Source organism: Microplitis demolitor, chromosome 7, assembly GCF_026212275.2.
Source record: "Microplitis demolitor isolate Queensland-Clemson2020A chromosome 7, iyMicDemo2.1a, whole genome shotgun sequence".
Lineage (NCBI taxonomy): Eukaryota > Metazoa > Arthropoda > Insecta > Hymenoptera > Braconidae > Microplitis > Microplitis demolitor.
Genome location: NC_068551.1, coordinates 20,435,490 through 20,462,817, shown reverse-complemented (window position 1 = coordinate 20,462,817; position 27,328 = coordinate 20,435,490). Strand labels below are relative to the sequence as shown.

The 27,328-nt window shown below is 28.8% G+C and overlaps 3 protein-coding genes across 5 annotated transcripts in view; 1 reads left to right on the top strand and 2 right to left on the bottom strand.

Annotated features, from left to right (window-relative positions):
* The first annotated feature begins 541 nt into the window (after nucleotides 1–541).
* LOC103574286 (battenin) lies at nucleotides 542–10,374 on the top strand. 2 transcript variants are annotated; one of them, XM_014443869.2, is made up of 8 exons: nucleotides 542–589; nucleotides 6,600–6,754; nucleotides 6,853–6,995; nucleotides 7,239–7,397; nucleotides 8,532–8,862; nucleotides 8,948–9,097; nucleotides 9,630–9,770; nucleotides 9,858–10,374. In XM_014443869.2, exons 2-8 carry the CDS (start codon nucleotides 6,707–6,709, stop codon nucleotides 9,987–9,989), a joined length of 1,104 nt encoding a protein of 367 aa, XP_014299355.1. In that variant the 5' UTR covers nucleotides 542–589; nucleotides 6,600–6,706; the 3' UTR covers nucleotides 9,990–10,374. The 2 variants fall into 2 exon arrangements, with proteins under 2 accessions (XP_014299355.1, XP_008551919.1); XM_008553697.3 differs by lacking the exon at nucleotides 542–589 and adding an exon at nucleotides 613–1,526 and having other exon boundaries at nucleotides 9,858–10,373.
* Nucleotides 10,375–11,165: 791 nt separating this feature from the next.
* LOC103575858 (actin-like protein 6B) lies at nucleotides 11,166–13,307 on the bottom strand. Its single transcript, XM_008555834.2, has 6 exons — nucleotides 13,283–13,307; nucleotides 12,997–13,197; nucleotides 12,145–12,582; nucleotides 11,724–12,064; nucleotides 11,548–11,643; nucleotides 11,166–11,423 (listed from the first exon to the last, which is right to left on the bottom strand). Exons 1-6 carry the CDS (start codon nucleotides 13,305–13,307, stop codon nucleotides 11,259–11,261), a joined length of 1,266 nt encoding a protein of 421 aa, XP_008554056.1. The 3' UTR covers nucleotides 11,166–11,258.
* A 1,339-nt stretch (nucleotides 13,308–14,646) lies between these two features.
* LOC103574346 (cell adhesion molecule Dscam2) overlaps nucleotides 14,647–27,328 on the bottom strand; it is a 173,196-nt gene continuing 160,514 nt past the window's right edge. For both annotated transcript variants that reach the window (XM_053740874.1, XM_014443333.2), the window contains exons 18-30: nucleotides 27,142–27,273; nucleotides 26,364–26,503; nucleotides 25,867–26,030; nucleotides 24,751–24,965; nucleotides 22,773–23,366; nucleotides 21,335–21,598; nucleotides 20,659–21,113; nucleotides 20,309–20,582; nucleotides 19,199–19,357; nucleotides 18,460–18,614; nucleotides 16,670–16,889; nucleotides 16,301–16,391; nucleotides 14,647–15,482 (exon numbers count right to left, since the gene is read on the bottom strand). In XM_053740874.1, coding sequence (XP_053596849.1) covers nucleotides 15,218–15,482; nucleotides 16,301–16,391; nucleotides 16,670–16,889; nucleotides 18,460–18,614; nucleotides 19,199–19,357; nucleotides 20,309–20,582; nucleotides 20,659–21,113; nucleotides 21,335–21,598; nucleotides 22,773–23,366; nucleotides 24,751–24,965; nucleotides 25,867–26,030; nucleotides 26,364–26,503; nucleotides 27,142–27,273 — 3,128 coding nt within the window. In that variant the 3' untranslated portion in view covers nucleotides 14,647–15,217. The remainder of the gene's footprint in view (nucleotides 15,483–16,300; nucleotides 16,392–16,669; nucleotides 16,890–18,459; nucleotides 18,615–19,198; nucleotides 19,358–20,308; nucleotides 20,583–20,658; nucleotides 21,114–21,334; nucleotides 21,599–22,772; nucleotides 23,367–24,750; nucleotides 24,966–25,866; nucleotides 26,031–26,363; nucleotides 26,504–27,141; nucleotides 27,274–27,328) is intronic.

The window sequence follows — 27,328 nt, the reverse complement described above, 5'->3', positions numbered from 1 at the left end:
TGGAAAAAAAATCTAGAATACGGATAATCCGGCAGACCAGCCCAAAAAACTCGGGTTTTTGAACTCAACCAGCACGAAAACATTATTATGAATACACTTTTGAGTTCTTCGAGCTCAACAATATTTATTAAAATAGTCATTTCTTCCCTTGTAGTTTTAAGTCGACATGAACTCGAGATACTCAGACACACGTTTTGGGAATGTTCTGGGACTCGAAATATTTTTTTTCATTATTTTCTATATTATTCTTCATTGGGAGAGCCTCAAAAATAATGTTGGATAATAGAAGCTAAAATGAAAAAAAAAAAAAAAAAAAAAAAAAAAAAAAAAATTACCAGATGAACACCCAGAAAATTTTCAGAGAGATGTTTTTGGGAATGTCTTAGAACTAAAAATATTTTTTTTCTTCACTATTTTTTATTCTTTTACAATTCGAAATGTACAATCAGCGCCTATAGTTGGCAGCTTAAATATTTTCTTCGACACAGCGGGCAATGCGATATCTAATCGCTCAAGTTGTGATGTCAGTCGCGAAAAAAAATATTAGTTTTTAGTCTATGGTAGTAGTCTAGCGTGCAAAAATATCGAAGTAAGTCATAAAGTTTTTTTCCGACGAAATGTTCCGCCATATTTACAAGCGCCCTTGATTACCTGCCCCCTATAGGTACTCAGTAACGTATTTTTAAAATATTTCTCAGGAAAACTAATGCATATATCTGCAATCAGAAACTGACACGTGGCTCTTATTGAACAATAAGCAATTAGGGAAAAATATCTATAGACATTTGTATACAATTACGTATGACGCACTTCGGTGACAACCACGCCTATTAAGCCTCCGGCTCAGGTATAAATCGTCACAAGTCGTGTCTTATACACAATCGCACTAAATGTTTAAACAACTATTATAAGTGATACATCACAGCTAATATATTTATTAATCTACCAACAAAATATTTAAAATTATAACAATAAAAAAAAAAAATTACTAGTTTTTTTTTCATCTAAAGAATTTAATTAACTTGAGTGCAAAAATCCATTGATATATTTTTATTTAAATCCGAATGTCAACGTTCCTGATTTGATAACCATTAATTATAAAATTACTTCTTGCTTATTAATTTTATAATCACTTGTCAATTATCTTTATCAGCTCGTATGATTTATAAATAGTAGTAAATGTGAACACAGTGTTAAGTGATGTTTAAGAAACCGCGTATTTTTTTTAAAATTAATATAAATGTATATATTTGTATGTGTACATACAATATATATAATATATAGACATGTGTATACATAAAAACAGATTGTCGGTTTCTGAATAGCCAGTAACGATAACGACACTCAGTGTCCGCGTTTCATTTGAAACGGCTGGATGTGCGTTCGAGACAAGGCCGTGTTTATAATTATAAATTATCACGTTTTAAATTATCATTATAACATAATTAATTGAATTGTTAAATATTACTACATAGTTGATACAATAATTACCTGTACGATAGTACTTAAAATGGACGTTGTCACAGGTATAGTATAATTATTAAAGTTTAAAAAAATTTTTTTTACATTATTAGCTAAACGTACTTATTAATTACGAGTTTTATCTTCATACTTTATCAGTACTTATGCATTAAAATATCATATTTATATCTTACGTTTAATAAATTTTCAAATAATTCGACTAAAGATTATGAATTTTTTTTTTAAAAAGTCATTTTATGAGTAAATTAAAAAAAAAAAAAATGAGCGCTTAAAGTGAAGAATAATTATTTTATTTTTTTTCTATGTATAAAATTTTTCAACATTAAATATATGACTATAAAGTGTTAATTATGTGAATTTAAAAATTGAAATTTAATATAATTTGTCTAAATATTTGTTGGGAAAAAATTGAAAATTATTTTTGAGGAAAATGGTTTAGATCTGCATAAATCAATTTGTTTTATTTTGTAGATCTATTTTGATCTATGGAGATATATGTAAATATTGGTATATATCAACTTATCAGATGTAAGTAAATCTCGATAGACCTCAGATCGAAAGTGTTAGTAAAAATAAAACAAATTAGATCTATTTTCTTTCGATGTAGAAACAGATTCTAGACATCGAGTTTTTTTAGAAAAAAATTTTAGAATTTCGATAGCATTTATGCGATTCGAAAATTATATAGAATATTTTTATTGGATTGAAACATACTTTGATCTGTCTTTACACTGTAAAAAATTTTCAGTATGAATGTTTATTTATTTAATTCTCTTCGAGTAAAATTTATTTCGAAGATGGTTTATTTTAATTTTAAAATTCCGAATCGAAGTGAATGCAGATTTACATAAAATCGAGATCATTTTGAAATCACTTCACTGAAAAAACAAACTCCCTAATTAATCTGCATGCGCAGTGATTGTTTTTAACCCCGAACTCCGAGTAACGGTATAAATTTGAATTTAAATAAAATCTGTAATCGCTCTTAATTCACTCGCTGATTTTAAACAGTTTACAATAATAGTATTTTTCATGTATCAAAATTATATATAAAATACCCGCCAATAAATTTCAAAACAGATGCCGCCTCAAAATAACAATAACGATAAAAAATTATAATAAACTTTTTTGAAAACTTTAAAATATCGATATACTAATAATCAGTTTTGCAATAATTGTTAAAAATTTCTTTAAGTGGCAATTATTCACTCTATCAATAGCAATATTTGAAAACACGTGCTTGCGTTCAAATGTGCTTGTTAATGCACATCTACACATAGATACGTCGGACAATAATTAAAATAAAAATATTTAATAATTCGATAGTTTTAAACTTGACATTTAAAAATCAATTTCATATCTTTGAATCAGCTTCAAATGACACAATGATCGATTAGATAAAAAATTATTACTTTTTTGACGAGCCCATTTTTCGGTTTTTTTTTTTACTGATAACAAATCACAAGTTACAGCTAACAATAAATATATTTAAGATTACAAGCTGTCAAGTATTTTTTTGTTCTTCATATATTAATAATTATAAATTTAATTACCAAAATCAATACTATTTTATTTCAAATAAAAATGAGTAAACATGAAAAGTTTACTGTTCTTATCGATTGCCATTATCATTTAACATAATTAGTAATACAGTTAAAAACAAATAGATCACGGTCAGATAAAATAATTTAATGATTAATTTATGTTAATAACATATCAATAATTAATTTTCATTGAGTTAGATATAAATATTTGAACATTACAAATATATTTTAACGTTTCTCAGTTAAAAACATTTAAATATTCGCGCGAAAAAGGGCAGGATCTACTTAAGCCTGCGAGGATTAATTCGGATTTACGTACATCTGAAAAAATTTAAGATCTATGAAAATAAAGTGGAATTTACTGAAATATATGTAGACTGACAAAGAGAATGATATATATATATATATATATATATATATATATATTTAAATGTATAGATTCACATTGATCTCAAAAATGAAACAAATGAGATCTAAAACATTTTTTTACAAAATATTATATTTTATATGTAAACTAATGGAAAAATTTTTTTTCCAGGTTTTTTTTTATCATTTAAACAAGTACCTGCTAAATATTTGTCGTGTTGATAAGAATATTAATTGATAAATACCATGATTTTCAATGACCCCAATTTAATGCAATTTTATTCTTTTATAGATATGTCGTTTATTTAGTTTATATCTTATTCATTAAACATCATATATATACCCGGGAAAAAATCATCAGACCTGATCATGCATTGATGATTACTTTGCATGAATCATGCATGATTATTATTATTTATGATCATGCGTGATTGAGTATGTGCTCTGCTAGATCAGGCATGGTCATGCATGCTCATGTAAAATAATACTGAGCCATAAAAGTTCATGCATGAAAATTCATTGCTTTTCATACACGGCCAAGTATGATCAAACATGACTTTCCATGAATCATGCATGCTCATGTATGACCGTGCATGCTCATACATGCCTTTGTATGAATCATGCATGACAATTCATTCCTCATCATGCATGATTGAATATAACTTTGCATTATAAGACATGACTTTGCATGAATCATACACGATCAAGCATCATTCATGCATGATCCATGTTTGACTGTGCCTGAATCATGCATGAACATGCTTGATCATATATACTGATTTTTTCCGGGTTATATATTTTAATTTTTTTTTTTTTACGAAAAAATCGGACGGAATTTAAATATCATGAATTATTTTAAGCTTTTTCATTATCATGTTAATAAATTCGAAGTTACATGATGATAACATAAAAAATAATTTTCGAATTCGAATAAATCATTTATTTTATGAAAAATTCAATTAATCATGAAAACTAATTCGTTGTACCAAAAACATTTTTGTTGAGTTTATATTTAGCTGCAATGATAATTTACGTAATTGAAATAATGTTTACTTGCAATTGAAATTTTTTTTTATTTCTATTAATTGTCTACTGATATTTTGGAATAAAAATTTATTATATATATTTTTTTAATCAAACTGATAAAATTACTGAATTTTTTCTGGTAACATATTTTTTTTTTTCATTGTTAAAATATTATTTATTTGTATTTATATAACTGTGCTGCATATACTTAATTCCGAAGATATAAAAATTTGTATCATATATTTAAATTTAAACATTAATTTTCACTGTTATGTTCTAGCGAAAACGAAACGCTGGTTGGGTTTTATCTTTTAATCGCGTGTAGCATTGATGTGACTAGAATATAAATTTTTATTTATAACATGTGCAGGTTACATATTTTCTATATTAATCCTTGTTCATGACACAAATTTCATATTTGGACAGTGTCATTGACTGAAATTCAATTATTATTATTATCATTCATTTTATTTTTTTTTTTATAATCAATATTTTATTTAATAATCTACTTCTTTTTTTTTTTATTAATTGGTCACTCAGTAAAAGAAATTTCGATAGCTTAAAAATATAAATTAATTAAAAAAATTTTTTTTAAATACATAAAAAGGAAGTTATAGTTTAAGTAAAGGTGAAGGATATTGTCAGTGTCATTTTTTATACTTAATTGGTTATACTTATTTATTTCTAAATGATAAGATAAGAGTAATGCTTTTTAAAAGTTACCACTAAATATAAAATAATAACTTCATAAAAAATATAACTATTAAAAAATTCATCAATTTTTTTTTGGTTTATATTTTATGAGTTAGAAAGATTAATATTTTTAATTATTGGAATAAACTAATAATTATTTTTTTTTTTAATTTTTTTATGTATAGAAAAATAATATAATATTTTTATTAATTAATTTCCGAATAATTAATAAGGGAAGGGGGGGGGGGCAAAATGGACCCGGGGTAAAATGGGCTGATATTTATATTACATATAAGCCCTCATTTTTTAAGGGTCCTATTTTGCCCCAACTTCCCCTAACTTAAAAAAAATGAGCTCATCTTTTTTTTGATTCACGAAAAAAATTTATAATTATTTGTAAAAATTAAAAATATTTATAACAAAGATATAAATTATTATCCAAAACACTTGAAGACATTTTGATTTAAATTCATGAGCCTAAATAAGATTTATATTTATTAATGACTACGGTCTATTTTCAAAGTAATCATCATTGTCTATGATAGAGCCCCGATTATCCTCAATTGATCTCAATTCGTATCGTCGCTAAACTTGACCGCTCATGTTATTTATTTTGCCACTTATTTCAATTATTCACTGAGTACTTTGCGATAATTCATTAAAAAAAAACAGTAAATATTTATTTCGAAAACAAGTTTTCAACAGTTTCCTCAATAATTTACATATTTTAATATTTATTTACTGATTATTAAAGAATCATACTTTTTTTACGAACATTAATTATGAACGATACTTAATTTATACAAACAAGAAGACTACGGGCCAGCCTTGAAATTTTCTTCTGCCTTGCAGATCGAAGAGAGAAGAATCTATTATTAGATATTTGCTTCAGTGTTGTTCAAAATTCAAAAAATTTGAGTTTGAAAATTTAGTCAAACGAAAGTTAATTTTTTTCACGCAATAGTTCGATACACTGAACCACTTCATTGCATGTTTTTTGCAGCAACCGAAAGTATTCATTGATATTTCGATATCTGATTTAATTTTACAATCAATTGGTCCAGTTTGCGAATTTTGTAACAAAAAATGAGAGGAAAATTTTTTTCCATTTCATAATGCAAAATTTTTCTTTCGCCAAGAAATTATTTTTTTGTTCTGTATATATATATGTATATATGTATTATATATAAATATATATACTATCATGTTATTATTTACATATCAATATATATGTACATCTGATAAGATATAACACGTGACGTAAATTACTTCGTCAATTAAATTAAATAATTAATTTTATTTAAATTATTATCGACTAGAAATAAAGCAATTCATTAAAATTTAAAAATGTCAATAATTTTTTATATTATTTTATAACTAATGCAAATTAACAATGTTTATAAATACTTAGGTCATTCTAATTTTCTTTTAAATTAGTTAATTAAGGATTTTTATTATCTTTTGTGTGATAAAAAATTTTTATTAAAGCTAAATCCACGGTCAAGGATGAATTAGGAGGAACAAGAGCTGCAAGATGGAGGAACTTCATAGCATTTTGGCTGATTGGACTTTGCAATAATTATGGATACGTTGTAATGTTGAGTGCAGCTCATGATATTCTAAAAGAAAAATTTTCCTCACCTGTAAGTTTATTTAAATCATTAGTTTCATTACAGTAATTAATGACTAATTGTACTTGATGATAATTTTAAAAATGAAACGAATGTCGCTTAACTATTAGGAGACATCGGCAACGACAAATGATATGACGGTCGACAACCCACGTGGATGCAATGAAATATCGACAGGTGCTATATTATTAGCTGATATACTTCCCTGTCTGTTAATAAAACTCACGGTACCGTTTTTACCGTTTTATGTTAAGTAAGTATTCAAATTTATAAATTTTGTTTTATTATTTATATTAATATTGTGTGCAGATTTATTAAAAATAATATTCATATGATAAGTAAAAAAATGTAAATGTAAGTTGGGACCTTGACCATGATTAATAATAATTATGAGCTATGATAATACTCGCGGTTCAGCGAAATAAATTACGACACAACAAATATAATATATATGTGTATGTATATACGGCAAGGTCGTCTTTATTCAACGTTGCAGTGTGCGAGTGGCGATATGTGTGATATCACAGATACTGGGCTTTCTTGCTGTTGCCTTCGGCACAACACCATGGATAACTATCATGGGGGTTATATTGACTTCATGTTCTTCAGGCCTTGGAGAAATTACTATACTTAGTCATAGTTATAAATATGGAAGGTATAAAAATATTTGTTTTTTTTTACTTTTTTTATACTCTTAATCCGAAAAAATAAATCATATATGATCGGAATGAGTCATATATAAAAATTGCCTGCATATTATTCACATATACTGCATATATGATCAATGTATACTCCACATGCTTCATATATATTCCATATATGATCCACATACACTCTATATAAGATCACATATACTCTATATGTACTTCGTATACGATTCACATAAATTCCATATATGATTCATATACACTCCATATAAGATCACATATACTCTATATATACTTCGTATATGATTCACATAAATTCCATATATGATTCATATACACTCCATATGTGATCCACATACACTCTATATAAGATCACATATACTCTATATATACTTCGTATATGATTCACATATATTCCATATATGATTCATATACACTCCCATATATGATCCACATACACTCTATATATGGTCATATATACTCTATATATGTTTCATATATACTTCGTATATGATTCACATATGTTCCATATATGATTCATTTTTCACGGGAAAATAATTAACAGTAATTATGAAAAAAAAAAAATGGCAATTCTGCAAAAGTATGATTCCATAAATTTTCGGGTGTGAAAAATTTTCTAATCTAAATATTATAAAGTTTTTTATATGAAATTATTTTACTTTTTGGCGAATAAATGAAAAATGAATATAATAAGTATCGAAAGTCATGAATTTAAATAGTTTCAATGGTTTGATATAAAATTTATGAAAAAAATACATAAATTAGTTTAAAAATTTAATCATGAATATTTTAATAAATATGACAAATAAAATTCCTGTTTTTGTGTAAAAACAGATAAAATAATTTAAAATAACGATATTTTAAATTTTTCATACCCAAAAATAGAAGGAGCTTAATTTTCAAGTTTTCAAAAATAAGGAAGTAAGAGTAAGACTATTACGTTATTTAAATTTTCGACTGCGGAAGAGTGGCGCATGCGTTAATTTTTTTTTCATGAGAAAAAAAAAGTATGACTTTTTCCCGCTAAATGGGGCCGGAATTTAAGCTTTCGGTGCAGGTATAGTTAAAAACATGTTTTAGGAATTAAAAATAAATTACAATGTTTTGTTTTCGATGCATAGAACAAGTATAGCAGCATGGTCATCAGGAACTGGAGGTGCAGGAGTAGCTGGTGCCTTTTCTTACGCTGGCTTCAGGCTAATAATGACTACAGAAACAACATTACTTGTAATGTTGGTGGTACCTGTTACAGAAGCTATTGCTTTCTGGTTAATAATGACTCGGCCAAATGAAAAATCAGTTCTTAAATACGGAATCAGCAGTCAAGATGAAATCATCAAAGTACCGAAAAAAACAATAAAAGAAAAATTATCACTAGTACCTGGTTTGATGCCTTATCTAATCCCATTGTTTCTTGTTTATTTGTTTGAGTACTATATAAATCAAGGATTGGTAAGCAGAAAAATTTCATTACTTAACGTCAATTCTTACATACGAATAAAATGAGCAATCTAATTTCAATTATCTGTGACTACAGCATGAACTTATACAATTTGACGGTATTTGGTTAAATCACGCTGAACAATACAGATGGTACCAAGTTGATTATCAAATTGGAGTTTTCATTTCACGGTCATCCGCAACATTTTTCACTTTCAACAAAATTTGGCTTATGGCTCTCTTTCAAGTAAATAAATCTATTTTTGAAAATATTTTTTAAAATATTCTTTCAATTCCCTATCAAAAAGATCCATGTGGGATTGCGTGGGAATCCATAGGAACCCATATAGAAAACGATGGAATTATAAAATAATCCATTAAAATTAATATGGGAGTGTATGGATTTATATAAGAATTCATGTAGGGAACTATGGGTTTTTGAATTCCCATATGGGAAATTCACATAGGAAACTATGGATACCTGGATTCCCATATAGGAACTTGGATATATGGATTTCTTTATGGGAAATTCATATAGAAATTTGAGTTTCCATATAAATAATTTCTATAGAATCCGGAGTATCTGGATTTCTATGTCTATCGTCTGTTGATACACATATATGAATAAAAGAACAGATTAATATTCCTATAGAAAACTATATGGGAATACATCCGAAAGAGCTACGGGGGGACCCAAGGAATCTAGGCTGGATTCCCATATGGATTTTCTTGCAGGGCTTATATTTCTGAAAACAGTAATAATATCGTTTATGTTTCAGTTTATTAATATCGTAATATTCACAACCGAGTCAATACTTTTTTACATTCCAAGTATTTGGATTGTTTTTGTTATTACATTTTGGGAGGGCCTTCTCGGTGGCGCATCATATGTCAATACCTTTTATAATATGGGAGAAACGGTAATTATAAATCGTCTTATTAAAAGCTATAGTGATTTTTATTTTCTTATGGATAATTTTATTATAAATACTTATGTTTTATTGTAGATTCCAGATAAAGATTTGAAAGATTCATTGGGAATCGTATCAATGGCTGATTCGCTTGGAATAGCAATCGCCGGTGGAATTGCTCTGCCAGTTCATAAAGCAATTTGTAGGCTTCCACGACCACAATATTAGGTTAGATAATTGTAAATTTTTATTAGGAAAAATTCATTAGGTTTTTTATACCAAATATTTAATAAGAAAATTCTTTATAACATGGAGAGAATTTCATAATAAAATTTAGATAGAAATGACAGTATAGTCGAAACTCCGAAATAGGAGACATTTCTCGAAAGTTTGTACAAATTTAGTTCTTGCTCATTAATTAAAATTATAAGAGTAATACGAAATGGTGTAAAAAAATAAGATTACAGTGTTTAAATTATACGGATAAATAATTTACACCTAGGATTTTTTACTCCGTTATTTTACACTACACGACCGTGTAAAGTTCTCGGGAGCCATTTTCACATCAAAATTTTATACAGTGTAGAGCTTGGACAACTAGCGCCAGTGGGAGTTTTTTACATTGCTTTCTATAATATATATATATATATATATATATATATATATATATATAGTATGATTTGAGACTTGGTTTTCAAAAGCACTGAAAAAGTTCCATTAGTGCTACTGGCGCTAGTTGGTTCCAGCTTTACTGAACTAGTGCTATAAATTTTAGGGTAAATTTTCTTCGTGTATAAATGTACATATATATGACTGTATCACTTGGCAACAATACTTTCCTTTCTTAATGTGTAATATACTATCGTCACAAAATTACAGACTAATATATATGTATATTTTTTTATAACTTAACTTAAATCAATAATTTTATGGCGTATCCTAAAATTATAACCTATCAATAACATAAAAGCAATAAAAATTTTTTTATTGCAATTAATAATAATAATTTAAACGACAATAGCTTAAACTAGATTCTAAGTTAATTAAAAATTTTATCAGTATTTTTTTTGTTAATACATTTTATTTACGAATGTTAATAATGTATTAATATAAAACAAAAGTAATGTCAAATAATTGTTACAGCACCTTGATACCCTATTGATGGTACCAATATTTATTGTATCGTTAAAAATAAATAGATAAATAATTTTTATAAAATATAATCGATATGTGACGTTGACTAGACTTATATTTTAGTACCATTGTATTAAATCATTTAAATTAATGTTAATTAGTATGAGAAACTATAATTAAAAAATACATTAATCATCAAGTGGACGAAAATTACAGATGTTTTTTTTTATGTTAAAAAAAAGTTAATTGGCACAATTTGATTTTTTTCATTGATTGTAAATTGCATTGATTAATTAAATTGTTAATATCTAATATTAATATTATGATATATTGAGTAAAATAGTAGTAGCAAAAATTATTAATTTAAGTACATCGATCCAAAATTATTTTACCATATTCTTCGTATTCATGACGTGATAGCCACATTTGTTGAAAAGATCCCAATGAACTCAATATTGACCCACCGATCCAAGCACCATAACGACGTTCACTTGAGCTATTGGCGCTGATTATTTTCAGTCTCATACTCTATAAAAAAATTTTAATAATCACCTTAAAAATCGTTATTTTTAGTTGACAGGGAAGGGAAGGGTAAATGAAAAAATATTTATAATAAATATGTTGATAAATAATTGATAAATTATAAATTTACCGGAGGAGTTTTGCTAGCTAAGTCTCTATTCAACCGATCACTGAAGCCTTGAAGACAAGAATTGCCACCGGTTACCACAACACTTCCATATAAACTCTGAAAATAAATTTATGCAATCGATTAACAAACAATTAATAACAAACTGTATTAGTAGTAATAATTGTAAAACAACTTACAGGCCTTATATCCATATCACACATTCCAACACTCGTAGTTACTAAAGGGCCGATTCCAAGAATGCTAGTACCGACTCCTTTTACATTACTAGGATCAAAGAGTGCTTCCGGTATCATTAATCTGATAGCTCCATAGTCATCATTATAACCAGTAGGAAATTCAAAATGTTTCATCGGTAGTGCATTGGCTGCGTCTTCATCATACGGATTATCCGCGACTTGAAGACAGTTCATTTGAAAATCCTGCAGAACTTCACGCACCATATAATTGAGCCAGGAAGAAGTTGGTTGAGGTCCGGGTTTTTTAGTCCAACGCGGAGGATCTCTCTCCCGTACTACATCTTAGTTTTCAAAATTTAAATCATGGATATTAAATGTTAATTATTTTTACATTATGTCGTAATATATTATTATATTATACCTTTGCTAGATATCAAACAAGCAGGCGTTAATTCGATATTTTTTTCCTCAAAAAATTGTCTGCATTGCATGGTAATAAAGTCACCCCCCAATGGACTTTTTACAATTCCTTGAGTAATTACATAACCGTCATGAACAGGTACTGCACTGGTGTGTGTCGCACCACTATCGACCACCATTGCCGTTGATCTTCCATTGGCATAAGCTGCTAGGACGGCATTTTTGCAAATATACATTGCGGGGACGTTAAATTTTTCAAACATTAATTCTAATAGTTTTTCTCTCTTGGGACGTGTGTTCCAAGGGCACTCGGACATTAATATTGGATGGTGTTCTGATAACGCGTGAAGCCTCTGTTTATATGTATACTCTGCCAAACGTTCAAACATATCCCAGTCGTCTATCATGCCATCCTTCATCATACTTACTATCTCCATTTCTGATAAATTTAAGTTTTTTAATTAACAATTGAACTATGTAGTAGATAATTATTTATAGGGTCAATTCTATACTACTGAGAATTAATGTGACTGTAGGATCTTATACTTTTAGATTGACTAATATAGAATACTAAGTATCTGTTTTTTATACTAAACAGAAAAAAAAGAATTTCTCGGCTTAAGAAAATTTTCATTTTCAATTCATAATGCAAAAAATTTATCAGGGTATGTCAAAATTTTTCGCGCTAAAAAAATGGAAAATTATTTTGCTGATAAAATGTATGAAGGATCTGAATACTAGCAGGGGGTTGGCAATTGGGAACTTCACCCTCATGGAATTTAAAATTGAAATTAAAAATTAAAAAAAAAAAAAATAAAATCACATGGAATTAAGGAAATAAAAATGAACAAACCTTTTCGTCGTACTTGAATAGCCGTAACATCGATGTTGTAACGTTTCTTTGAAGATTGGGGGTTGGTTTGATCAACATTATCTGTGGCGTCCTCCCACACCCCGAGACTAGTTGGGATTTCAGCTTTTGGACTGTCTTCACCGCCATAACCGACGCGAAGACTTTGATGTCCGATATCAAATATAATGGCGCCGACCTCGTCTATTCAATGGGCATGTGCAATCATGGATATATTTGTTAGACGATTATTTATGTAGACAAATGTTTGGATATAACGATTACTCACCACCACCGTAGACACCACCGCTCATAGTATACAATAGTATCTGATGGGGGTACTAATTTTGCGCATGCTTATCAATCCTTTATATATTTTATATATAAATAAAATTTATATAAGAAGATGAAAATTGCTGTATTTAGGGGTAAATAAATCAGCAAATCCATACCATGACATCTGCCGGCTGAGATTTGAAACATGATAGGGGTTGAAATTACCAAGGGGTGAATTTCAAAATCCGAACGCGCGAATTTTGAATTTTTCATATTAAAAATATCAACTGAGGGTTGAAGCAAAACCTGTTTAAATAAAACTTATTTTTCAATATATTGAACGAAATTTCAGAGATTTTCTAACACTAAAATGTCTGTAAATTAGTTATATTTTTATCAAATAAAAACTAAATATCAAAACAAAAAAAATTCCAATTGGTGAAAATAAAGTATTTAAGAAATTGCATAGAATAATTTAAATAAATTTAATTACCAATTACCAGCAGAAGAGGTTTTATTTAGTTGAAGAGTTAATCAGATAACGCTGCATTAATCGGTTTAGTGATAAGATTTTGGAATGAAAGATACTTCGAATTTATTTTCTTAATTATATTTAACAATATCGCAGTTCATGTAAATAAAAAAATATTTTAAGACCCATGCGCATTAGGGGGTCTAAAATTAACAGTTTATTCCCCTTAAAAATTATGAAAAAAAATTTTGAATTTTCTGTTGTCTTTTTAAATTTCACACATGATCAAAATTTATATACTGAGAAAATTCGCAGAGTAAATGTATAGCGAATGACTGTATATTTATTTAATCCCCTAGGAGTAAAATTCACTTCAAAGGGGAATTTATTTTATTACTGAAAAATTAAAACTCCAAACGGAACTCCAGTGACGGAAAAAATTCCAATTTTAATAAAATCCGTAATCACTCGGAATTTACTCCCAATTTTTTAGTGTAAGATGACAACCAGTGAATGAACACTGATATTTATTTATTCAATTTTATAATCATGGAATATTTCGTGTAATTCATGACTGAATTTTTAAATAAAAATTCGAAATTTAAATAATTTTGATTCGCTGATTGCGTCGAAGCATCGAACCTCTAAATTTGTGTAAATAAAAAAATCAAAGGTTATAAATTTTTCTTTTTCAAATTATTGTGATAGTGGATGGGAAAGAAAACAGAGACAGTAATTTTCTCAATCAATATTGTATATTTTACAAAGTAAATAGAATATAAATAATCTACAGTTCACCTAAAACACAAAAGTGTCAATTTCTTTTTTCTCCATCGTAAATAATTTTTTTTTATATATATAATAATAAAGTATATATATAATATATACGATATCAACAGGAAAAATTTTATTTTTTTTAAAAAGGTTTTTTTTTTAAATTAGAATACGAATCCAAGACATGAAAAATTTATTTTTATTTTTTGTTTTAAACTTACGATTTAAAAGTTAGTGCCGTGCGCGCCAAAACTATGGCTACGTCTTTTAAATAACTTTATTTTAAAATTTAAATAACTTTACATAAATTTCGTTTTTATTGATTTAGTTTTTTTTAATTAATTAATTAATCAATTAATTAGATTAACATTTAATTTAATTTGTTTTCGTTTAAGTCAATTCGTTAGTTTAAAACGTGAGCATGTGGGTGAACAATTTTTCCTTATAACACATTATGTAATTAAGACATAAATTACATAAGTACTTTAATTATTTAACGGAGGGACAGATGAACAATTTGATGTATAAGATAAGTTGATATTTTTTCTTACATTTATCGTTTCAAAATCCCATTTAATTATTTTATTTTTTCCACTCGAGGTTCTCTTTCACTTAAATTTGTTTACTATCTCATCAATCGGCTCCAATATATTAATAATATTAATAATAATAATAAATATTAAATAGCATTTGCACAATTATTTACACCGCAATAACGAAGTCTCGTCTTCGCTGGGCACCGTGACCACGATCGAGGTCGCACTCGGCCTCACTTAGCTCGAGCGTGTCGGAGAACCCCGAGGGTGGGTCCAATTTGGCGATGAACAGGTTTCCTGATCCTGCATCCCCACGCTCCTGCTGTTCCCGGGTCCTATTACCCTGCTGGTGCTTGGGATTCCCAGGCCTGGGGATTGTCCCGAAACTTGTACGGGTCTCCTCGCCGGTATAACGCGCCAACTGTAACATCCTGAAAGAAGAAAACATACATTTTTTTATTATTACTTACTCGGAGAGATCTAATAAATTTTACTCGGTAATTTTTAGTATAACTGGGCCTGGATGAATAATTACTCTTCCGTTTTTAGATAGTATTCAATTACGAGATAAAAACACCTAATTTTGAGTAATTTTTAAATAAAAAAGAGTAAAAAATAAAACAAAAGGAATCTGTTTTTATTCTTTCCGTATTTATTTTGTTTTTGACCCAGGGTTACTTTAGATTGTTGAGTAAATCTTTAACATGGAAAGAAGAGCAGTGGAAAAATTACAGTTTTTAGTGCAAAAACTGGACCCTCGCAAAAAAACTTCAAGTGTTATAGTTTGCACTGTAAAAAATCGGGAGTGAATTCGAAATAATTACAGATTTTATTTTAATTAAAATTTACTCCAACACTCGGAGTTCTGAAGCTTTAAAAAAAATCACTCGGCATATGGAATAAATACGAAGTTTAATTTTTCAGCAGAGTGATTTCGGAGTGATGTGGAATTTATTGAAATCCACATTCACTCCGATTTGGAATTTTAATATTAAAATAAACTACCTTAAGTATGAGTTTTACTCATACCAAAAAAGATGACTGAGACAAAAAAAAATTTGTCTTATCCTTTTAAAAGACATCTTAAAGTTGACTCTGTGCTACTTGGGATTGTTCACAGGCTTTTTTTTCTTTTATTTAAAATCTAAACTTTGCTGATATTAGATACTGTAATTTTCCCACTGCTCTTTTTTCCATGTGAATAAACTAGTTTTCATACATTTTTTTTTGAGCAATAAATGATACATACTTGGGTCGTCCCCTTCCAGGAAACGATTTTCTCTCAAAAATCGGTGAGGGTTCCGTAGACGTGCTAGATTCTGGTCCATGGTACAAGAAGTCTAAAAAATTTTAATAATAAAAAATTCATTAAAAATTGATTTAATATAATTTATTATTATTAATAATAATAATAATAATAATAATAATAATGAAAGCGTAAGAAACATAAATTTAATTTTGATATTAATTCAAAATTAATTGCGATAATGCATTGTGCTGTGCAAAAAAAGCACATAAAAGTTTGAAAGCAAAATATTTAAATTCAAAAATGACTAAAAAAAAAAAAGTATATATAAGATAATTAATTAAAAAAAAATGAATAGGAGGCATATCGTACTGTGAACACGCGCGTCAGTTGCAAAAGCCGAGTGGTGCGAATCGACGAGGTGATTGGAAGACTCAGTTCGGCTGCTGGTCCCGACTTCAGTGTCGCTGTCCGAGCCCAGGGTGTCGTATTCCTCCGACTCGGACTTGCCCTGATTGACCTTGTGGGTTTTATGCAACGGCGCAGAGGACGAACGGCCTCCGCGCACCTTAGTGTACCGGTTGCAATCCGACTGCAATCAGACGGAATTTTATATTTTATTTTTTATCTACGCAACAGTACTACACACCGTATTATTTTTATTTATTTATCATTAATAAATTCATTCATTCGCATCACTTTTTTTTATTTATAAATATGTATTCTGTATTATGTATTTATAATAATTAATAAACGTTTGGTTTGTAAAATGCGGGCTTGACTGCGAAACGAAGCAAGGAGGGACCAGCAGTCGTGATATTAATATCAATATATATGAATATATATTACAATAAATGATTTACAAATTCTAATGACGACGGAACTATGTCTTTTACAAATGATGGTACTAATTATTTAATGAGACAATTAAATTATCTATTTAATTATTGTGATAATTAATGATGATGTCAATGATTTATAAAATACATATATCGCCTCACTAATTTTAAAAAGGACTTATACTATTATTTTACTTTTATTTATTTTTTTTTTATTTTTAGCTATGAAACAAGTTACCTAAAGCCAAAAGGAAATATAAAAATATAAGTCTTTTGGAATTAGTAACGCGATATAACAATAGATGATTATCTTTTTAGTGAAAGGTTACGAATGATTACTACGGGGGTTTTTATCTTGCATTTTTTTTAAATTTAATTAATTTTTTAATTCTCAGTAAAAAATTTTTTGTCAAAATATGGATGACTATCTATTGATTTAATACCTTCGGGGTGAAATTTACTCCGGGGGAGTTTATTTTAGTATTCAAATTCCAAACTAGAGTAAACCTGGATTGAAATAAAATTCAGTTCACTCCCTATTTACTCTGTATGCGGAGTGATTAAAAAAAAACAAACTTTTATTAATTATACGCAGAGAAAAAAAAAATTTGCTTATTTTGATACACTGTAAAAAATCGGGAGTGGATTAGGAGTGAATTTAAATTTTACTACAATTTAAATTTACTCCATCACTCAGAATTCCGGAGTTAAAAAAAATTACTCAGCGTACGAAGTAAATAAGGAATTTTTTTTAGCGATTCAGTTTTAATGTGAAAGTAAACTTTTTTTTTAAGTTGATTTCACTCCAAGGAATTGAATAAAAAAAATTATCTGCTCCGCATTCACTTCAGATTTAATTCGCGTTTACTCCGAAATTTTTTTACAGAGTACTAAAATAATTCCCATGCTATAGTCGCAGTAAAATTGACATACGGGCTGTTTGATATAAAAATTTTTTACTGGTAATTTAAAAATATCTTTGCGATAAATTTTTGGGTTTTGTGTTATGATTTACATGCATTTTTAAAATAAAAATTAAAAGTGATGAGAATAATAAAGTTTCCATAGAAACTACTGCTATCAAGATATTTCCATACCAACTATTTCTTGATAAAATTTTATCATGGTAACCATACACAGAACAAAAAAACATTAAGAAGGTGCGGTGAGATTGGATGCTAGAGGATTTTTATCATAAAAAAAATGCTACATAACCGGGAACGGAATCAGAATTTACTACGGGGTAAAAATCGTCAATACATTAGAGGTTTGAAAATAAATAATTATCACATAGTAAATTTATTAATGATAAATAAATATTACCTCACGTAATTGTAGAGTGTCGGCAGTAGAGAGTCTTGGGTCATGATAAACAAAAGTTTGAAGTGGAGCCGCCGAATCACAACGACTATCTCCACCGGCTGGGACACTTTCCTTCAATTGGAATGTCGCGTACGGGTAGATATCTTCCGAGTATTCTACAAACAGTCAACAATTGTGTTCGCGGAATTAAAGCTACTGCGAAGCATTGTGAGTTTAAGTGAAGGTTTTTATTATTTTTATGTACATGGAAAAATTTTCTGTGGTTTTAAATGCTACGGTGTCATAGTAAAGCTGGACCGAGTTGGCCACCTAACGGAAATTTAAATAAACGCATGCAAAAATTACTATGACCATAGTAACATTGACAATGGTTGACAATAGTAACCATTACTATGCTGCATAGGAATATTTACTTGACACTTCTCTTCGTGTAGATCGTTTTATTTTTAACCCGGGCATAATAATTTTTGCATGTATTGATAGAAAGATTTATTAGTATTTAAGAAATCATTTCTTAAGACATGATTTTTTCAGTGTGTTTATTTGAACTTCCGTCAGATGGCCAACATGGTCGGACTTTACAATGACATCATAGCATTTCAAATAAGAATAATTTCTCTGTGTACTTATATATTTAATGATAGGACATAGTTAATAAAAAATAAAAATAAATAATTAAGAGGACTTAAAATGAAATGGATGGTTGCTAGTAGCCAATTAGCTAGACGTCAACGCTCACCAGGAATACGTTCAAGAGTTCCCATTTCATGGATTGGTGATCTCAATGGTTTCCGTACAGTCGCGTAATATTGTTCTCGCTGCTCCATATTTTGTTTATTGTCCAGCGCAGCGGCTGTTTGAGCATCGTGAAGGCTGCCAATGTCGCCTAACAAAGGACCTAATTTAAAATTAAATTAATTCAATAAATTCAAAGACCAACGGTCTTTGTCCAAATAAAAAAAAAATTTTCTTTATTAATAATCTCTACTTTAATTAAGATTTTTTTTTTTTAATTCTTTACTTGACTACGTTAAGATATTGTTCTATGATACAACAAAATACTAAAAGAAATTAATTAAGTTTTGTAATTCCGATGGTTAATAAAAATTTCAGTGGTAATAAAATTTATAGTCAGCCCATCAATTTTTGAGATTAATTTTGTAAAATTAAAATTATTTTTTTCCAATACAGTACAACCTGGTCATAATTTAATGTAGGGATTATAGGAGAAAATTTTCTTGGAAATGGTTTTTCCCTACTACTATCTTTTCCTCAGCGATCACTCGGTTTTTTGCATACGTATGTGTCGTGTATATTTGTGACCACAGCCCTTTTATAAGTTAGTTGACGTTCGTCATTTATCTACGTACATCCAGAGTCGCATGTAACTTTGATTTGGCTTGAATAATCAGAGGATCTAAAGGATCGAAAAGTAAAAAATTCATCAGGGACTGAATAAGTGGATAATAGTTTGTTCGAAACTTAATGGTAACAAGTGGAGGAAGCCTTTTTTAAGGTATTAAGAAGAGCTTTCCAAGCCCACTTCGACTAGAGTCTCTTTATTTCCTGAGATGGTAGTAGTGTTTTGCCCAAGAGAGGTATGGACTCGTGGTGACTGGTTAAATACGCAATGAGGAATTTTGGTTATACTTCCGGTTAATATCCACCTTAGTCGTCACTCGATTAAATTTTTCAGCTAAGAGTATCATCTGGGCTGGGGGTAGGGATGGTATGTCGAAGACTGCAGAAACAATCTCCTTCGCGACAACCGAAAATCTTCGTTAGTCTAACTGGAGTAGGAGGAAAGTAATTTATAACCAGGTTGTGCTGTAAAAATAATATGACTTACGTTTTCTAAAACAGTAAAATACAGCACCAGCAGTGGCAATAATAGCAAATGAACATAAAACCAATGGTACTATTAATTTTAAATCAGCTAGCACGGAAGATTGTTGTGGAATATATTGATCTATTTCCACAGTAGGCAGTGTTGTAGTGATATGAGGCTGAAGTGTTGTTATTTTATACTCAGCAACTGAAGAACCAGCATTATTGTGAGCTCTTACACGTATATCATAACTAGTACCTGGCTGAAGTTCACTTAATGTGTATGATTTTTGAACCTACAATATTAATAATTACCTCAAAATTATGTTTTAAAATTTATATATTTAAATAATTATTAAGTAAATTATTTACTTCGATATTATTGGACACAAGTGTCCATAACTCTTCATTATTTTTTCTGTACTCGAGTTCAAACCACGTGATTGGACAACCACCGTCATTCCAAATACTTAGATGTAGAACAATCCATGACACGTTGACGGTGATAAATTTTTCAATATTGCCGGGGGAATTTGCTGGCTTAGATCCCTTTGTTGTTGCTTTGACAAATTCGCTGGGCGAACCCATACCAATTCTATTGTAGGCAGTGAGATATATCTGGTACTCAGTACCGCACCAGAGTTGTGACAATAAATAACCGTTTATTTTATGTGACACTTTGACCTCTTCCCATTCTCCGAATTTACGTTTGTAATGAAGTATGTAACCTCGTGTAAGTGCACCACCGTCGTCACCGGGTTTCCACTGGACACTTATTGAATTACTTGTTGTACTTGTAGCGAGAAGTAGCGGAGCTGATGGCGGTACTGAATTTAAATTTAATAATAACATTTTCATTATTAAATTATATTATTAATTTTACTAAAGTTATAATTGTTATAAATAAAAAAATATTAAAGTAAAAATTCCTAATATTTTTATTTATAATTAATATTTGAAAAATTTATTGGTAAAAATTAATAATAAAAATAAATCTCGTTTTTATTAAAAATTAAAAAATAAAATTAATTGGACTAAAATAATTTACCTTGAACAATTAACTTATGAGTAATTTGATCAGACCCATGTTGATTTTCAACGTGACAAGTGTAATTACCACTGTCCTCACGATGAAGATCAGTAATATGTAATGAACCGTCTGTATGAATCGTTATTCTACCGGACGCTTTAACTACTTGACCCCATTGCTTCCATAGAAGTGACGGTTTTCCCACACTCTGGCATGGCAAAGTAACATCTTGTTTCCACGGAACAATCGGGCTCATTCCAAATGAATAAATTGCTGCAGGCACTATTTTTAAAACAAATTTTTTTTTTTTTATTTTAATTAACATTGTTAACATTTTATAACATTTAGCTTTGTAAAATAGTATTGTAATTTACGAATAACTTTATTTAAATTCAATTCAAATATTTGAATCAAGCGAATTTTTTTTATTTAAATGAATTTTGATAAATTGAAAAAATACTCTATACATATTAATACTTAAAATAATTTTTTATTAATATATGTATATATATTGGAATATGCTGAATAAAATCAATATTTTTTTTATCGGTCACAAAAAATTTAGCCACCGAAAAAGTCCTCTGACTCTATTACAGAGTTGGCGCTTTTTTTTCAAGTTTGGAATTTTATAACTCATCAATTGACCAATGGATTGGCAAAAATCAATACATAGTTTTATAGGAAATTGAACGCTCTACAAAAAAAATCTCTTATATTTTTTTTTATAAATCTAACCGTTCAGAAGTTATTGAAGCTTACATCCAAATTTATGGTAAATTTCACGTTTTTTTTTTTACTTTTCCAGCAAACCGCAAAATGTCAAAGCTGTTCTTGTAGATCATTTTTTTTAACCAAAATCTGTTATTTAATAATTTTTAAATCTTACAGTTCAAAAGTTACAGATTTTACAAATTAATTGTTTGAGAAAAAAAATTAAATTTCCAAAAAAAGTAACTTTTGAATTTTTCGTAGCCGTAAAAATAAAGTTAACAAATTGACAAATATAAGATTTACATCTACGAAAATCCATATAGATCTCCTTAGATCTCAAATCTTTTTATTTTTTTACAAGGCCGTCAAAAAAAAAAACAAAAAATTGAATTTTGACAATTAGCTAATTCGTCGTTTTAAGTTTTTATCACGCAGATCTCCAAAGATCTAAATAATTAAAAGATTAAAATAAAATACCAGATTTAGATTTCCGTAGATTTAAATCACTTTTTATTTTTTCCCGGGAGTATTTAAAGTACATTAAAGTATCAATAGATAACTGCAAATACTCCAGACTGAATCAATATATCGTATTTCAAGTATTATTCCAATAAATACATTCGCCAATTACTTCAGTAAACAAAGTCGCTTATCTATCATGTTTCGTAATAATATTTATTTATATACCTAATATTAAATTGCAAATAATATATAATTATAATAAATAATTATTTTATAAAATTACCATGACTAGAAGGGGATGCAGTAACAGATGGTGTCTTAGAACCTTCACCAACAGACGTAACAGCAGCAACATGAAATGAATATTGGGTTCGCTTGTGAAGATTTTCAGCTCTGTAACTTGTTTTGTGCGCCTTAAGCGTCTGCTTGTACCACTTGCCGTCAGTATCTTCACTTTTAATATAAACATAGTACGAAGTTATCACGCCATTCGCTTTCAACGGTGGTAACCAGGACACAATTATTGATTCATTCGAATTAGCAACGGCTTTAATACCGGCAGGTACTTCTGGCAAGTCTTCTTTCGTTTTACAATAAATTGGAGCTGATGGTACGCCATCGCCGGGCCGGGTCATTGCCGCAACTTGTATCGAATAATTTGTGTACTTTTCCAAGCTGTTTATAACAATCGTCAGCGCCGTTGTTATCTTAGTATCGTATTTAGTAGTCTCAGTAACTGCGTCCATACTCTCCCAGTTAACTTTGAAACCTCGAAGAACTCCATTCAAACTTGTATCCGGGGGTGCTTCCCAAGATACTTGAAGTGATTGAGAAGATAATGCTGTACATCGTATATCTTGAGGCGGGCTACTCGGCACTAGTAATTTAGTTTTTTTTTTAAATTATTATTATATTCGTACAGGGAAAAATATTTACAGTAACAATTACAATATAATATGGGAATGGTTCTCATATCATATGGTAACAGGTTTTCTTTGAAATATCGACTATACACCCTGAAAAAAAAATGCTAACTATCACCATCTTGTAATAGAGAATGATTACCACACCGATAAAATTTAATTATGATATTTACAATACAAAATTTTTAATTTGAACTATTTAAAATAGTAATAGAATTTTTGGTGGTTATAATAATTAGTTTTATCATTGAAAATGATAACAGTAACAAATAAGGGTGTTGACGATTACTATCGAAGATGGTAATTGTAACTATTAAAGATTGTATTTGTTACAACCGAAGATGGTAACTGTTACTATTCAAAGTTGTAAAAATTCTTAAACAAAAAATAGGATATATATTTATAATATGCATGAAGCACAAGCTTCAGACTATAACGCTGGTATTTTAATTTTTTATTAGTTTAGATAGAAGTCATTATTTGGGCTGATAGTAATTATTACCATCAAGTTATTAAGAACGATGTTGAGAATAGTAGAAATTATTTAAGATAATAAAAGTTATAATTCCTAATTATCATAAATAATTGTAAATTTTACGACACAGTTAGTAGATACTACCATTCAGATTGTTTATTTAGTAATTTAAATGGTATTTTCTACTATAAAATTCAGTTTTAAAACTGTACTATAACTCGATGATAACTTTTACCATAAAATTCTATCCGTGCATCTGTATGTGATAATCATTATCATGCTTTTATGTTAACTATTCGTTTCTCGTATAGTACTAATTACTACTGTCGATAGTAACAGTTACCATCTAGATAGTAATATTTCTCATGCCTGAAAAATTTTTTAATTTGATGATTTAAAAGTTAATTTTCTTAATGGTCATCAATAAAATATATTTATGTCTCGAGACAAGAAATATTATATTTAAACCATCATAGAGCCAGTGTATGAAATTTAAATACCCGAAGGTAACTATTACTGTCTTAATGTTATGAATATTGTCAGCTATGATTTTAATCATCAATGTCCATTTTGTGAGTGATAATTTTGATTGTTAGTAGTAATTGTTATGCTTCAATGATAATAATTATGAAGAACGATTATTGTCAATAGCATCGTGTCGAGTAATTTTAAAATTACTATTTCATATCGTAACCATTAAAAGTTACCGATGATAATTATTACCGTTAAATTTTCAATGTGCAGTAACATTAAATTGCCGCAGAATATTGACCGTCGCACATTAAACTGCCGCAGAATAACGTCGGAGCTCTATATAATTGCCATTATTTTTTCAAACAGTGAAAATATTTAAAATTAATTACCGTCTTCGAGGGTGGTGGCAACAACTTCAGAAGTCATTGGTCCCGGTCCCAACGCATTGTATGCTTGGACAATTACACTGTAACGTGTATACTTTCGTAAATTTGTCAACTGACATTGACGACCGGGAATGGCAGTTCGCGCAAGTCCTAAAGTCGCACTCGCTGATATTGGACGTCCTTCTACTGTCTTATATGTATACTGCTCAGCAGATAATCTATTGAATAAAATATACATTTTATGGGTTATCAATCATTCATTATTCGATCTAATACCTCTGTATTGTTTCTTTATGAATTATTGTAGACTATGGATTTTGAAAGTAATAGTTTGAGTTTTTGATTAAAATTTCGAGTGTCTAATAAATTAAAAATTTTTCTGTTCTATTAAGTTAATGCATGTTTGTGCCAGTTTATAATAGTGGAGATGCAGATAAAGTAAAGATTTAACGTTTGAGTAATTTCTACTTCCACTGATTAAATCATGGAATATTTTACAGTATAATGTTAAATAATTCCATTACTTTTAACTGTCATTGTTTTAGTTTTACTTCATTTATTTTTGGAAAAAAAAAAAAAAAAAAATTTTTATTTACTTAACAGTGATTTGAATTTGTTACTCATTTACATGCTTACATATGATTCAAAATTAATTTAGAGGTAAAGAGGCAAAAAAAAATTGAAGTAAGAATCAAGAAAAAAAAAATTGAGCAGTTCATTTTACCCGCCTTTTCTTTATATTTAAATATTTCTAGTAAAACGTACCAGAAGCGTGGCTATCAATTCAACGAATTCAACTTCTAATATTAAACTTATGATAAAAGCCAAACTAATTATTGTGTTAATTATTAATTAACAATAAACTGAGTACGTTGAACTTAACAAAAAGTTATCCGAAAATGACGCAGACACCCGGTAAATATTTATTGTTCAAAAGATCAGTTTTCATAACTTACTCGTTATATAATTACGTTATTAAAATATATAATCAATATGTACCAAGTGTAATTGACAAAGTTTAATTAACAAAGTCGACAATGCAGGGCAGTATTGACTTAAAATATATATTGAATTACGATATAAATGAAACAATGAAAAGATAATTATTTAAACAAAGACCTGTGTTCTTTGAAGCCGACGTGGTATCCAAGAATTTCTCCATTCCATAGATCTTGATCAGGCGGATCCCAACTGACTTTAAAGTCAGTTGAACTAATTGGTTCGACTTTGAGATTGCGTGGCGGTCCTCCAGGCTTTTCACCGTCTGTTGTTACTTCGAGTATCTGAATAGACCAATTCAATTAACTCGTTAACTAAATGTATCAAAGTTTAGAATGTTAATTTCCACTTAGGCATATAGACAGTAATGTAACAGTATGTGTAGACAGACAGGAATATTCAGCGAGTGAATGAAATATTCACACATATGTAATATATTTTTTATCTATTCAATATCAATGGGTTTTTTAAGTACGAGAATATAAATATACTGGAGTATGTACATATGTATTATATATATACATATATAGGAATCAATAAAGTCGGTAGTACTAGTATGTAGGTTGTTCGGGAGAGGCTTAAAAACTAATTTACGGGGTCTAGGTTTATATACCTACATCGCTCGCTTGACTACGACCCAATTCGTTCTCAGCAAATACCCGAAACTGATAGCTTGTAGCAGGCCGCAAACCATTCACATGACCGTATGTTTGCGTTCCAGAAACTGTCGCGTGGAACGTGTGGTCGTGCCAAATTTCTGTAAGAAAATATGTATATCTGTATATAGATTATTTTTATTTTATTACTTTTGACACTTTATTTTATTTATGTTTTATTTAATACACTGTAAAAAAATGGTGCAAGTCTACGCTACTCTGGTGTTAAAGATCAGTGTTAAAGTTAACCGTGAAAACAGTGTTAAAATTAACGAGGGCAGTGTACTGTAAAAAGATCAGTGTTAAAATGAAATTACACCGGTGTGGGAGGTGTAATTCGATGGTGTTAAACAGGTGTAAAAGCGGGGTAAACTGCGACCACTTGAAGTTCTAACTTTTAAAAGCTTATAAAATGCAAAACATATCTTCACATACACAAACAAATGAACACGCATGCGCACACTGTTTAACTGTAGTGATGGAGTAAGTAAAAATATTTAAAAAGTTGGTTATTTTTTACAGTGTGGTGTTAAAATTTTTCTTGGTGCTTAAAGGAGTTAAAAAAAAGTTGTTTTATTTTTCAAGTATCAGAAGTCGACTTGTATTTCAAATACAAAAAAAAATATTTATTGATTCAAAAATTAGTGATAGAATTAATTACAGAATTGGTGCTTTTATTACAGTGTACAGTTTATTGTATATATAAGTATATATAGATATATTTAATTTCAATAAATACCTGAATCTGTTTTATATTCAATAATATATTGAGTAATCGGACTATTTCCATCTTGACTACTAGTCCACCCTAATTTAATGTAACGGCTTCCTTTCTCTAATACGTGGATATTCCTAGGGAAATCCGGAGGTTCTGGAAAATGAATTAAGTGGTTAATAAAATAGATCGACTGAGATAATTATAATTG

Excerpts from the sequence above, each read along its gene's own strand:
- LOC103574286 (XM_008553697.3), top strand. Across the intron at positions 9,098-9,629 it reads GGCTTATGGCTCTCTTTCAA|TTTATTAATATCGTAATATT; the intron begins GTAAATAAATCT and ends TTTATGTTTCAG. Across the intron at positions 9,771-9,857 it reads TTTATAATATGGGAGAAACG|ATTCCAGATAAAGATTTGAA; the intron begins GTAATTATAAAT and ends GTTTTATTGTAG.
- LOC103575858 (XM_008555834.2), bottom strand. The coding sequence starts at position 13,307 with ATGAGCGGTGGTGTCTACGGTGGTG. Across the intron at positions 13,198-13,282 it reads CGGTGGTGTCTACGGTGGTG|ACGAGGTCGGCGCCATTATA; the intron begins GTGAGTAATCGT and ends CCCATTGAATAG. Across the intron at positions 12,065-12,144 it reads TTGTTTGATATCTAGCAAAG|ATGTAGTACGGGAGAGAGAT; the intron begins GTATAATATAAT and ends TTGAAAACTAAG.